The sequence below is a fragment of the Myxocyprinus asiaticus genome, chromosome 18 (assembly GCF_019703515.2).
Source record: "Myxocyprinus asiaticus isolate MX2 ecotype Aquarium Trade chromosome 18, UBuf_Myxa_2, whole genome shotgun sequence".
In the NCBI taxonomy this organism is placed as follows: domain Eukaryota; kingdom Metazoa; phylum Chordata; class Actinopteri; order Cypriniformes; family Catostomidae; genus Myxocyprinus; species Myxocyprinus asiaticus.
In genome coordinates this window covers 23,787,780-23,803,107 of record NC_059361.1, presented here as the reverse complement: position 1 = coordinate 23,803,107, position 15,328 = coordinate 23,787,780, and the positions used below count along the sequence as shown (strand labels likewise).

At 37.8% G+C, this 15,328-nt stretch overlaps 1 protein-coding gene across 7 annotated transcripts in view; it reads left to right on the top strand.

Moving 5' to 3' along the window:
* Positions 1 to 15,328, top strand: part of LOC127455951 (rho family-interacting cell polarization regulator 1-like) — a 137,043-nt gene that overhangs the window by 55,970 nt on the left and 65,745 nt on the right. For 2 of the 7 annotated variants that reach the window (XM_051724155.1, XM_051724151.1), the window contains one exon: positions 6,374 to 6,569. The exons of 3 other annotated variants lie outside the window; for them this stretch is intronic. In XM_051724155.1, the coding sequence (XP_051580115.1) occupies positions 6,374 to 6,569 (196 nt within the window). Of the gene's footprint in view, positions 1 to 4,831; positions 4,984 to 6,373; positions 6,570 to 13,993; positions 14,037 to 15,328 lie in introns of those variants that run through there. 2 more of the 7 variants (XM_051724154.1, XM_051724153.1) reach the window with 2 other exon arrangements.

The window sequence follows — 15,328 nt, the reverse complement described above, 5'->3', positions numbered from 1 at the left end:
AATATGTGAGCAGCACAGCATTGGTGAGGTAGTAAGAAATATATATATTTTTAAACATATCTTGTTTATTTTAAGTACATAAAACAATAAAAACTTTACATGAACAAAAAATAATGAACCTGAAATCAACAGCAATGACATTGCTAGGTGAAAGCTAACAGCTTAAAACTCTGACACACTTACTTTTAACCCTTACTACTTAGTCCATCACCTATTCCTTAGCTGAGGTGCTTATTTTACTGTTGTAACGTAAAAGGAGCACATGCTCAAAATGTGTATCTGTGACACTATTGCGCTTTGGGGTAAGAATAGGATTATATTAATATGAAAATTATCAATAAATTAATAACAATTTTATGCCATTGCCTTGTTAATATGTAATCTATAAAAAAGTAACTGTAGTTTGATTACAAGTATTTTCAAATGTAATTTAATCCAATTACAAGTACTTGATTTTGTAATCTGATTACATAATCCAGATTACATGTAATCTGTTACTACCCAGCACTGCCTGCACTGTACATTCAAGCTTTGCATGTGTCTCTTTGAGTCTGATGTTATCTGTGTGTATACGATAAAGGTTGGACAAGTATTCAAACATGGACAAACATTCATACAGACAGGCTGTGTGACCGCTTCAAAGCAGTCTTTCCATTACTGCTGACTGAGTGATCAGAGCTCTAGACAACAGCCTGTGGTGTGGTGATGACAGAAATGTCCTCTCCAGTCTCAATGAATGTGACAGGCTACTAATCGCCTCTACTTCTCGACTTCAGCTGACTGACTCCATAATCAAGATAATCAACCACATACAGCCTTTTCCAGAAAATTAACTGCAATATTCTGTTTAGAGGTCATGTCACAAGCCGTTAGAAAATTACTGGTAAATCAGCTTTGGCAATTTCCCTGAATGAGAAGTAATAACATTACCTGAAAAGTTCTTGATGTTACTTGTGAACAAAGCCATTAGAGTAATGGTTTTACCACATGCGATGTCAGGAAACACTGTCATAAATAGTGTCAATGATTCAGAATTGTGATTAAATTATTTAGGAGTCAAAAAATGTCATCAAACTGGACAGATAGTAAAATGATCAATAGGCGGAGGATGTCTAACATGTTTGCTTCCTTAGATCAGACTATAGAGGTAATCTCATAGTGTATTACGCTCCACTAATCAAATATTAATTCATATGGTAAGCAGCCAATGGAAATTAACCGCGTGAGGCCATGAAACTGGACCACGAAGAAGGTGGCGAAAAAGCGGAAGTGCTAATGCTCCAATCATTGTTCCCTGAGTCTCCGCTTCAAATGCTGCTGCCCCTTGAAACAAATTGAATTTACCAACTCTTTCGCCAGTGTAGACAAGGAGAGATTGAAAATTAAGTCTAGTGACTTGCTCTTCAAAAAACTTAATGGTCAAATAAAAAGCACATTAAATAATCGTCATTTTCTCAGTGTTGCTTAAATATTGCTGTGACTAGATAGTCACAGTATATTCAGTAAAAGGTAGTAATAGATATTATTTGTAAGAAAATGTATTTGACAGTCATGTTCTGCACTTTGATCTGGGGATACACATTGAAAGACATCAAAGATCAATTCACTTGAAAACTGCATGCTATGTCAAGGAGGTCTCAGTCACAGTCATTTAAACATAAACAAATTTTCAGCAACCCTTCACCTTTACTGTGTGGCTGACATAAGGCAATTAAAGACAATCAAAGATAGGAATTTAAGCTAAACATCTAGATAGCTTAATAGGAGCACAAATGAGGAAATCATGACTTGATGTAAAGTCTAGGTTTACTTCACAAAAACCAGTCATACGTGCTGACTGTCTCGAGCATTTCCCTTTACTCTAATTAGCTTTTGTTGACATCATTAGCCTAGGAGTTCACATACTTTTTCCAACCTACACTGTGAATGTTTCAATATGTACAAGAACAATACAATAATTTGTGTGTTATTAGTTTAAAAAGATTTGTTCATTATTGTAACTTAGATGATCAAACCAAATTTTAAGACAAAATTTATACATAAATGAAGGTAATTCCAAAGGGTTCACATACTTTTTCTTGCCACTGTATGTGGGCCTTTGTCAAATATTTAATAACATAATGCTACAGTGCCTGATACCATTGTGAACTTTAGACAAACTGTAAGCTAACATGTCTCCTGCTTTTTCTCCTGAAAAAAGACATTTTGAGAAGTGATATTTATTTATGTAAGGGTTATCAATGGAGTTGGGGCGAGCCTATCTGTTTGGATGATGGGAAGAGGGTTCTGGAAAAATTTTCAATAACATAAAAATAATATTTTTTGAAATTGCGTTTGGTGACGCTAGTGGCGCAGAAATTACACACTTCACCTTTAAAGATTTGCTGTGGCCTCTAAGCTAGGAAAATAGCACTGATGACAGTCTGCGTAGGGCAAAATAGAACAATAACATATTAAATGGCAAAAATGAAAGACTGAAACAAACAACTCTTTGATGTTAAAGTGAGAATATGAGTCAGGAGTTGGCAATCCTGGCATCCTGTTAATGAAACGAGATTGAAGGTGTGGGTTTAGAGCTACTTTGACTTGTATAAAGCACTTTAGTAGTTTGCTATTTACAAGAAGCATCTGCTGATGTAGACCATGCTTTACAAACAAGAGATCTCAAAAGACGTACGATCAAGAATGGTTGCTTTGCATAAAGCGGGAAAGGGTTTTAAAGTTATCTCAAAGAGCTTAGATATTCATCTATCCACAGTTAGACAAATTGTCTAAATGGAGATGCTTTAGTACTGTTGCTATTCTCCTTGGCTGTTGAGCCAAGATGACTCAAAGGGCACACCGCAGAATGCTGAATGAGGTAAAAAAAGAACCCTAGAGTGACAGCTAAAGTTGTGAAAGAATCATTGGAACTGGTTAACATCTCTGTTCGTGAGTTAACTATACGGAAAACATTAAACAGGGATGGTGTCCATGGCAGGACACCACAAAAGAAGCTGCTGATTTCCAACAAAAACATTGCTGCATGCCTGATGTTTGCCAAAGACCACCTTGACACTCCACAATGCTACTGGGAAAATGTTTTTTTGGACTGATGAATCTAAGGATTAATTGTTTGGGAAGAACATGCACCACATACCAACATGAAAACATTATCCCAACGTTGAAGTACGGTGGAGGAAGCATAAAGATTTGGGGCTGCTTTGCTGCTTCTGGGCCTGGACCGCTTGCCATCATTGAGGGGAAAAATTAATTTCCACGTTTTTCAAGATATCCTACAGGAAAATATCAGGGTGGCTGTAAGCCAGCTGAAGCTCAGTAGAATTGGGTGATGCAGCAGGACAATAACCCTAAACATCAAAGTAAATCCACTACAGAATGGCTTCAAAAAATAAAATCCACCTTTTGGAGTGGCCCAGTCAGAACCCAGACCTTAACCTAGTAGAGATGCTGTAGAATGACATTGGGAGCCATTCACACCAGACATCCTAAGAATATGGCTGAGCTAAAGCAGTCCTGGAAGGAAGAATGGTCCAAAATTCATTCTGAACGTTGTGTAGTTCTAATCCGCAGCTACTGAAAACGCTTGGTTGGGGTTATTGCTGTCAAAGGAGTATCGACCAGTTATTAAATCCAAGGGTTCACTTACATTTTCCACAGGACTGTGAATGTTTAATGGGATGTGTTCAATAAAGACATAAAATATAATAATTGTGTTTGTCTATACTTGTGACTGATGAAGATGAGATCATATTTTATGACCAATTAATGCTGAAACCCAGCTAATTCCAAAGGGTTCACATACTTTTTCTTGACACTGTAGATTAAGTTAATTCACATTATGACAAGTCTTGTGAAAAATGTGTTTGAAAACGATAACATATGACAAAGCTTATGTCACTTTAGATCCAGGCCTCAGTGTCTGGGCCATGATGGGCCAGATAGCAATTAGTTATTCTAGTCACCTTACTATAATGGCTAACATGGAATTTCCTAAAAGAAAGTCATCTTTGATGAGGGCGCGGTAGCCAAAGGCAAAACTCTACTGCCATGTTTTTGTTTTAGATAGTGATCTGATTTACCTTATGGAGTATGACTCCAGGAAGATTGTAATTGCCTGGAATGTGTGACTAAACACTAGATTTGGACCAAAGTTTTTGTTTGAAATTTGTTTGAGATTCTTTCAATAAGAGCAAAATGATAAATCTTATGAAACATTTTGAGATTTTTTCTAGAAGTTTAAAGGTGAAATGATGACTTATAATGTTTTGTAATGTTGTTTTCAAACAAGTTTGAGACACACCCTCACTTTAGCCATCACCCGGACAGTCCCGCCCAAAACTCGAGCCATTAGTTGACCTAATTAGTGCTGCTAGTGGCACAGAAAGTACACACTTCACTTGAGCATAACAGCCCCCTAAGGGTATGACAGGCTTGAAAAAGTGATATAGTTTTTGAAATGTGTTACTCCACTGTTCAAGTTCCTTGTTTTATGCTATTTGCCATGACTTCATATTAAGAGCCACAACAAGTAAATATGTAAAATACACTGATACCATCAGATTCATTATCAACTGTTGGAGAGCTTGAAACTACTGAAATTAGTCTAGAGTGTGTTTTTACTATTAAGAAACAAAGCGCAGACCCAATGCTGGAAATGGGAGAGGCAGGAAGAGTGTGATGTCAGACAGGGAAGCGAACGGGAAATAGAAGGAGGGGATTGAGTGGGCTGCAGGGAGGGCGACGGCCTTCCCATTTCCTGGCAGCAGCCTTTTCTCTTTCTACCAGTGCTGTGAGAGTATGATTAGAAGATGAGGGCTCAGAGAAGGCCCACACAGCTGGAACTGTGACTTTTATTTTTTTCCCCCCCTTCTTCTACAAATTTGCTTTGAAGAGTTTCTGAAAAACCTGTGGAAAACACCTTGTTTTGATTCTTCATATATCAGAAGACCACACTGCCAAACATGTACAGTGGATATAGAGGTACTCCGTAACTCTTAAATTTCTGTGAGAGTGTCAGACTCTGTCAGAGAATTATGTTTTTTTGTGAACTATGATCTTTTGTATTGTCCAACCAATAGAGTGAGGTTTGGTTCAGGCAAGGTCTGAAATGTTCTCATGTTGTTAAGACTGACAGGTTTGGTTATGTTTACTTGTGGTACAGTAGGTGTTTTAAATGGCTCAGGTTTTGGCTGGAATACTTTAGATGTTCAATCAAGTTTCTCTTTTGTACAAAAGTTGTTCTTGCTCTCTCTTGCTCCAAGTTAAAAATCATCAACATTGGCTAGGCTTAGCATAATTTTGTTGTCACTCACCAAATTCGCTGACAATCATAGTGTAAGTACACAACAAAACATTGAGTTTAAAGTGTATACAGAATTACGGTAAGAAATTTGATATAGACACTCGGTCTCACTAGCGTGGCGAGCTGGAGTTGTACTGGAAAAAATACATGATACAGTTCCTCACACCAGGAGTTTTGTATGTTTTCTCAGGCCTTAAGTTAGCTTGGAAGGGAATGACAATGAATTTGTTGGTTTTGTCATTGTCCAGCACTGTTCTGCACAGATGTTTCTGTGTTTTTGGTGGAACCATTAAGGTCCTCCTGGGAGAGATGTCCCATGGGCCCTCATGTGATGTTTCTGTGTTGGTGACTGGAGAGAGAGTGGACACTCAAAAGTGTGTTTACTTTGGGCCACGGTTCAGCCTGCACCTCAGGGTCATCTAGAACAAACACACAGGGAGGTCAGTAAGTTTAGCTGATCCCCCCCTGGGCTGTACCTCTGGTTTACTTAAGGCCTGTTGATGCAGAAGCTGTAAACACTCATTTATATTATCCTCACAGTTCCAGACCACAGGCTGGGCCAAACTTTACTGAGAACATCATCTGGGTGTTGAAGGTAATGGGTCATTAGTGATATCTCTTAACTTGATATAATCCAAAGAAGATTTGCTGTTGGAGGGGGAGGAAAAGGGAAACAGTGTGAGTTTCTGGTTTTAGGCCTTGGCTCAGAAAATGGAAGGAAGGATACAACATGTGGGGCGAATGTTAAGTGCTAAGGGATTTCGAAAAGTCACATGACTACTATTAACTCTCAAGGTGCTTGTTGGTCACATCCTGGTAGTGAAGAAAGGTTTGAGTAGCAGCCTTCAATATTATATTTTTAAAGTCAATGGTTGGCATAAACTAATATTATTTACTGCTGATAAATCAATATGTAAACCAATATACAGTACTGTGCAAAAGTCTTAGGCACATAAGATGTTTCACAAAAACATTTGTCTTATGATGGTTATTTATATCTGCTACTTTAGTGTGTCAGTAGGAAATATACATTTTATACTCCCAATCATTTTTTTTTTTTGCAAATAGAATAGAAGAACAGGGAGCCCTGCAATAGATGGCATGGCCCTCACAGAGCCCCCCACTGAACATTGGGTCAGTCTGGGATTACACGAAGAGACAGAAGTAATTGAAACAGCCGAAATAAATAAAAGAACTGTGGTGAATTCCCCAAGAAGCTTGGAACATCCTATCTGCCAACAACCAAGAAAAACTGTGTCCAGGTGTAAGTAGGAGAATTGGTGCTGTTTTGAAGGCAAAAGTGTTCACACCAAATATTGATTTAGCTCTTTTTCTGTTTACTGGACTTTGTATGAAGTTAATTGATTAATGTAAACTATTTATGTTAAGAAATCCTCACTTTGAAAGTCTTTCACAAGTGCCTAAAACTTTTGCACAGTACTGTGTGTGTGTGCATGTATGTATAATATATACAGGTGCATCTCAATAAATTAGAATGTCGTGGAAAAGTTCATTTATTTCAGTAATTCAACTCAAATTGTGAAGCTCATGTATTAAATAAATTCAATGCACACAGACTGAAGTAGTTTAAGTCTTTGGTTCTTTTAATTGTGATGATTTTGGCTCACATTTAACAAAAACCCACCAATTCACTATCTCAAAATATTAGAATACATCATAAGATTACATAACATTTTTACTGAATTGTTTGCCTTCTGGAAAGTATGTTCATTTACTGTATATGTACTCAATACTTGGTAGGGGCTCCTTTTGCTTTAATTACTGCCTCAATTCGGCGTGGCATGGAGGTGATCAGTTTGTGGCACTGCTGAGGTGGTATGGAAGCCCAGGTTTCTTTGACAGTGGCCTTCAGCTCATCTGCATTTTTTGGTCTCTTGTTTCTCATTTTCCTCTTGACAATACCCCATAGATTCTCTATGGGGTTCAGGTCTGGTGAGTTTGCTGGCCAGTCAAGCACACCAACACCATGGTCATTTAACCAACTTTTGGTGCTTTTGGCAGTGTGGGCAGGTGCCAAAGCCTGCTGGAAAATGAAATCAGCATCTTTAAAAAGCTGGTCAGCAGAAGGAAGCCTGAAGTGCTCCAAAATTTCTTGGTAAACGGGTGCAGTGACTTTGGTTTTCAAAAAACACAATGGACCAACACCAGCAGATGACATTGCACCCCAAATCATCACAGACTGTGGAAACTTAACACTGGACTTCAAGCAACTTGGGCTATGAGCTTCTCCACCCTTCCTCCAGACTCTAGGACCTTGGTTTCCAAATGAAATACAAAACTTGCTCTCATCTGAAAAGAGGACTGGGCAACAGTCCAGTTCTTCTTCTCCTTAGCCCAGGTAAGACGCCTCTGACGTTGTCTGTGCTTCAGAAGTGGCTTAACAAGAGGAATACGACAACTGTAGCCAAATTCCTTGACATGTCTGTGTGTGGTGGCTCTTGATGCCTTGACCCCAGCCTCAGTCCATTCCTTGTGAAGTTCACCCAAATTCTTGAATCGATTTTGCTGGACAATCACAAGGCTGCGGTTCTCTCGGTTGGTTGTGCATCTTTTTCTTCAACACTTTTTCCTTCCACTCAACTTTCTGTTAACATGCTTGGATACAGCACTCTGTGAACAGCCAGCTTCTTTGGCAATGAATGTTTGTGGCTTACCCTCCTTGTGAAGGGTGTCAATGATTGTCTTCTGGACAACTGTCAGATCAGCAGTCTTCCCCATGATTGTGTAGCCTAGTGAACCAAACTGAGAGACCATTTTGAAGGCTTTGCAGGTGTTTTGAGTTGATTAGCTGATTGGCATGTCACCATATTCTAATTTTTTGAGATAGTGAATTGGTGGGTTTTTGTTAAATGTGAGCCAAAATCATCACAATTAAAAGAACCAAAGACTTAAACTACTTCGGTCTGTGTGCATTGAATTTATTTAATACACGAGTTTCACAATTTGAGTTGAATTACTGAAATAAATGAACTTTTCCATGACATTCTAATTTATTGAGATGCACCTGTATATATATAAATATATATATATATATATATATATATATATATATATATATATATATATATATATATATATATATATGTATATGTACAAACATACACACAGTACTGTGCAAAAGTTTACGTGTGTATATATATATACATATATAAACACACACACACATATATATATATATATATATATATATATATATATATATATATATATATATATATACATATATATTTATACACACACATACATATATATCTGCCATGCTGAGAAATCGGCTGATATTTGGCCATTTTTGCAATTATTCACATTGGCCAATAACTGTCCAGGGTTCTGTGACAAGGACGGGCCCATTAAGATCCACTATTAGTGTATTCTACTCATTTGGCCCAGGGAAAGGAGGGGCCAACTCATAAAATTTTGTCCCAGGCCCTGTGTCTAATTGGCCGATTAACAAAAGTGTCTGTTCCAATTTCATCTGGTCTTCCAACTGCCTTGTCAATCGATAATGAGCATTTTCTGTTTCAAGGAATTGTGTGTGTGTGTATATATATATATACCGATCAGCCACAACATTAAAACCACTGCTTAATATTGTGTAGGTCCCCCTCATGCCACCAAAACAGCACCAACCCTTCTCACCACAATTGTACAGAGCAGTTATCTGAGTTACCATAGACTTTGTCAGTTTTCATCAACAAGTCATTTCTGTCCACAGAACTGCTCCTCACTGGATGTTTTTTGTTTCTGGCACCATTCTGAGTAAATTCTAGAGACTGTTGTGTGTGAAAATCCTAGGAGACCAGGAAATACTCAAACCATCCCGTCTGGCAACAACAGTCATCCATGCGATTATCTAATCAGCCAATCGTGTGGCAGAAGTGCAGTGCATAAGATCACACAGATATGGGTCAGGAGCTTCAGTTAATGTTCACATCAACCATCAGAATGGGGAAAAAATGTGATCTCAGTGATTTGGACCATGGCATGATTGTTGGTGCCAAATGGGCTGATTTTTTGGGCGCTGTTTTGGGGGCACGATATTACACAATATTAGGCTGGTGGTTTTAATGATGTGGCTGATCGGTGTGTGTGTATATATATATAAATATATATATTATATATATTAGGGCTGTGTTCAAAATATCGATATGCCGATGCATTGTCATGGTCTCCTTGCCAATGCGCATATCGATGCAGCTGGGTCCGTATCGATATTATGCAGCATGCTGAAAGCCTGAGTGTAGGCTATCACAACTATCGCACGATGCAAGCTGGCTTTCAATCACCTTAGCAGTAGTAGACCACTACATTATAATTGGATGAGACTGTAGCCGGTAAATCTAAATCTAAAATCTATATGCATTTTGGCTTTTTGCCTAAACCTGGCAGTTGGGAGTAAGACATGACTCATGCGATATCCAAATTTGGCAAAGCTAAAGTACTGAGTAACACGACAAACCTCCATCTAACAGTACGTATGTCAAGAGACAGCTGGCTATATGCGCTTCTTTTACTTGCAACCAGAGTATAAAAAAATAACCAAAAAGTGGGTACTTTTTGAACAGTGGCAGGCAATTTTCTTCCCTCTGACTTGAAAGTTTCAGACCCTGTTCACACATTAGTAAGTACTGTCCACTTGTGATCAGATCTCCCAAAAGGATGTTAATACAAGGTCTGAACAGGACAAGAGTGACATTTGACGAGAGATACTTAGACACAAAAATGTGCACTTGAATGAACACAACACATCTTATTATATTTTGAAGAACAGACGAAAGAAAAGCGGCCAGTGCGCATCTCCGATTTGCTTTTTAAGATGTTCAATGGACATCTGTTGCTCATGAGCACAGCACGAGCGCTTCTCACAGATCAATTTAAATCCAGCAATTCACATTTTACTGTACATGGATTGTGAATAGTTGTGAATGTTTGTATTAATTGGATAAAGGTGGCTGTAAAAATCTAATTGGCTGGTAAAATTGGCTCAAAAAAGTTAGTTTCGTAAACCTGCATCCAAACGAGGTGTTAAAAATGCCAAAGACCGGCAGTGACGGTATCATGGAACATTGTCCATTCTACTTCTATCGACCATTGTCCACGCCACTCTGTAGCTATCCTATCGGCAATTTAAAAAAAAAAACATATTGGTTGACCACCATAATTACCTTCTGATTCTTTGATTCCTTATCTGTAATTGCATATATTCCTCTCTTAATCACATGTGCTAAAAAAAAAATGTATGAGCAGTTGCACAAAGAAGTTGCAGCTTCTTGTTTTGTTTGTTTTCACCTAAGCAGGGGTCAGGTTACGGGGGCCAGGGTGTTAGTGGGGTTGGAAATGTGCAGTATTAACCACAGATATAATCCTTTGTTATTTTGGGACCCGATTGGCTCTCTCTGCTTTTTCCCAGAGAGCATTAGGTCCCCTCTGACTGTGTAATTCTGTAGCCTACTAGTGTTTGTTTGACAGACACCAGGCCCTGCCCTGGTGAGCTCTGATATGACTGGAATGTGTACACGAGAAAGGGGCTACCGGCTCCAACATAATGGATGTGCTATCACCAAGGACTGTTGGTGGAAAGCACTGGAAAGCTTGCTTTTATTTTACAGGTGCTCATACCCAACCACTCACAATGTGTAGATCAGTGATTCTCATCTATTTTTTGCTACACATCCAGATTCAACTTTGGGCATCAAGTGGAGATCCAACACAGAAAAATAGTTTATTGTATCAAAAGGTGTTAACAAAATGTCAGTTAATGCATTTGTTAATATTACAAGGAACTGCATAGGCTGTAACAGTATACAAAATTATTTATATGACATATGATGAATAGTAAAATGTACAATTTTGTAAATGCATAAATTAAGGAATATTATTTACCAGTCTAGCGCAGAATATTATCCCAGTTTAACACGTGTAGCAAATCTGGGCTAAATGAATATTGTATTAGTATTAGCCATATTACTAAGTTACAGATCAATTTGCACCAAAACCTGTTTTGCTATCCCAACTATAGACGATTAAATGGTTAGTTTCATTACATTTGCATTTAGCATTGTCTTTTTCCTGCTGTCTGTGACCAGAACAGATCTGCAACCCATTTTTGGCAGGGCTGAAAAGACACCAGAAGTGACCATTATGCCCCAGAAATGTAAAATCTTTTGGCAAAAATAGTCAATTTTTTTGTGTCTATCTGGTATCTAACATTTGACATTTCATAATATTACATTCTAGGTGCAGGATTTGATGCCTCTGTGGACAGTGCAGCTAATATAAGATGTTTTGTTATAGGAAAGTTAAAGCAATTAAACCAGCTCTGAAAACATGCTGATTTAACTTTAAGAAATGCCCCTAAAATCTATTCCGGGGGCAATTTATTTCATGATTTACTCACCTTTAAGCCATCCCAGATGTGTATGTCTTTCCTTCTTCAGCAGAACCGAAATGAAGATTTTTATAAGCACATTTCAGCTCTGTTTGTCCATAAAATGAAAGCAAATGGGTGCCGTGAGGCTGCTGGCTGTTTGACGGTCCAAAAGGCATATTTAGGCAGCATAAAAGTAACCCACATGACTCCAGACGATCAATTAATTTCTTCTGAAGCAAATCGATAAGTTTGTGTAAGAAACAAATTAATTATCAATTTATTTTTTAAACAATCGTATCTGTTTAAGACATTCATTGATCGACTGGAGTTGTGTGGATTATTTTTATGCTGCCTAAATATGCCTTTTGGACCGTCAAACAGCCAATAGCATCATGGCACCCATTCGCTTTCATTGTATGGACAACCAGAGCTGAAACGTGCTTATAGAAATCTTCATTTCGGTTCTGCTGAAGAAGGAAATGCATACACATCTGGGGTGGTTTAAAGGTTAGTAAATAATGAGAGAATTATCATTTTTGGGTGAACTAACCCTTTAATAAAAATGTTAATTTCTGACATTATTCTTGACCCACCAGTTGAGAATCACTGTAAATGAAGTAAATGAAACTCGATAAATGTTAACTGTGACTAGAGCTTCAAATTAAAGAATGCATTTGTGAAACTGAGCCTGGTAAATCACCACATTAATTTGGGTGGGCTTGAGAGATTGTGTGAGGGTGTTTATGTTGGATACCAGTTAGTTTGTGGCGGATGGGGGTGGGGAGGCCCCCAGGTGCTTTGTTGTTCTGGAATAGTCCTGGAGCGAGGCCAGGCCACCAATAATATAGTCACTCTAATCCACGGGCTTTAGAAGCCCAGAGTCTGACCAGCTTTGATTATCATGAAAACAGTTGACATGCACTTGGAGTGTCCAGATGGAAACCCAGCACAGAGCAACAGTTGCCTAAAGGATGCTTTGATAATGTTTATTTGTTCTCTGTAGAAGATTCCAGTGTATAAAGGGAAATAAATAGAGTTTTGATTCTCACACAAGCCATGTTGAAGAGGCAAAATGTTTCACTTGCCTTGTTTACCTGCTTACACACAAGAGAAAAGAGGCCCACCAAAAGGTGTGTTTGCATTTTTGTTTTGTGTTGGTATTTGTTATAAGATTTGCCAAGATTCTTTCTGATGCTGTTGATTTGTTGCAAACAAAACTTTTAAAGCTGAAGATTGCAATTTTTTCGATGTTAAACTACTTTACCCTATCCCAGCTTAATAAGCAGAGACAACTATAAGTAAGCCATTTTTAAACTGATTCCCCTGAGGGGCTTTATGGCGCTATCAAAACATTGCTGTGTTGTTTGAGCGTCTGACACAGCAACATTGACCAATGTTGTGAGTTTGGGGCAGAACTATCTTTTTGATCGACCAATGGAAGATGGGGTGGAACGTTCAGGAAACCTTTTTATTATTTCATTTGGTGACACTGGTGGCACAATTTTGCCCACTTCACTTCAGCGAATTACATTTCTGTCACAGTTGGCTAGAAATGGCTAATGTTATAGGGATGATGAAGATAATGTAAAACACATAGCTTAATTCAAAATACATATGGTTTCGTTACCTGTAGTACATTTTTAATTTCATTATTGTATGATATTCTCCAAGAAATGGAAATTGATTGTTATATCAAGAGAGAGATCAAGGGATGAGGGTATATCTACCGATGGTTAAATACAGATTTTATGTTTTTGTCTTTTCTCTGTCAGACAGTGGAATATCCTGTGGGAAATGAAGAAATTCCACTCACCAGAACGATTTCCCCTCCTCCATGCTTTGCTCGTTGTTAGCACAAATTTTCTTTTTTATTAGCATCAACATTCCTGACTTTGTTTACTCTCCTCACTAATCAGCAAACAAACAAAAAACCTTGATAATCAAAATTTTAAATACTTTTGAAATATTTATATCTTTCCTTTGTTTAGAAACCCATTTCTAAATTGGCTTTTTTGAGTTAATTATTTACTTCATAAAGCATTTAACTTTGTCTTTCAGAGAAAAAGATATATTATAAAAACTTGGTTTGGCCCCAAGAGCAAAAGTCTTTAGACTTCTCTTCAAAACCTGGATCCATCCTTTAGTGCCTTTTTCCCCAGTTAGACAACCTGGAGCCTTGCCTCTAAGGAGATCTTGGGCTGGAAGGCAGAAACTGTCCCTCTCTGTACCCCAGCCGTGACACTCTCTTGCTGGGCACAGAGCAAGGAATTCTTCCTTCAGCAGGGTGGCTTCTAAATGAATTGTACATAGCTGAAATGCTTTGGCCAGTGCAGAGAATCACAGGTGGGTTTCAGGGCCATCATTAGTGCACAATGACATGAATTATGTCAAGCTGAAGCTCTGTGTAGTTTAGAAGTTAACCCTGGGTCATTTCCTGTGTCCCCTCCTTTAGGTTTTAAATAAACTCTAGCTTCCTTCCTCAATGCAGTTGCATTGATGCATTGCTGTATCCAAGCATCTGCCTATTTCTGCTGACCAAAACACTGAAGTGCTGACCGTCACAGTTAGGACCATAGCAGTGACTAAAACACTCTTGTGCTGACATGTCACTGCTAAAATGATTTCATGAACCAAAAAATGCTGGCTCACACTTCAGAATTTCACCTTAGAGTAATTAGATGTGTGACTTCAAAGTAGCTTTTTTATTAAGCCTGTTTCACCCTGCCCTCTTTTTTATCTGGTAAAGATAAATCATAATTTAAATTAAAATGAAACTAGTCACATCACATCTGCTCTAGTGGAGCCATGGTGAATGTTGATTTAATTGTAACCAGTTACAGCAGTTACATAATACCAGATCTTTTTTGAAGGCATTGAGGTTTTTGCTAAATAAACAGTCAGTTTAAAGTTGCTGTTCCTTCCCTGTTCAAAAGACCAGCGTATGTAGGGTAGGCGCTATGTCCAACATCTTATATCATGAAATTAGTAATTTTATATCACGATAACAATATATCACAATATAGTTACATTTCTCTAAAAAAAAATCAATACAAATTGGTTTATATATTAAATAACCATATTGTAATGCCTATTTTTGAACAATCCAATCAGTGAGTTAAATACTTTATAAATGAAAACTACTAAATTAAACTCTTTATTTGGAACTTGACAAACATAGTCAAAGTAAAAACAAACAAACAAACTCAATTTGGTTTTTAGTCAACCTTACCATAACGCTAAATTTCACATTATGCCATATTTCAGTCTGATGTTGTTGACTAGACAAGCCATTTTTATTTGTATAGCGCCTTTCACAACACACATCGTTTCAAAGCAGCTTTACAGAAAATCATGCATTAACAGAAAATGAAACTGTAATATCTATAAAGTCTTAGCATCATCATTGTGTAGTTTGATAAAATAAGATTGTGAATTATGTTTAAAAATAAATAATTAAATAATAATTGTATTTAGAACCCCAGTGAGCAAGCCGAAGGCGACTGTGGCAAGGAACACAAACCTCAATAAGATGTTGGTTAATGGAGAAAAATAACCTTGGGAGAAACCAGGCTCACTGTGGGGGCAAGTTCCCCTCTGGCTAAACAACATGAATATAATGCCAATATTACTTATGT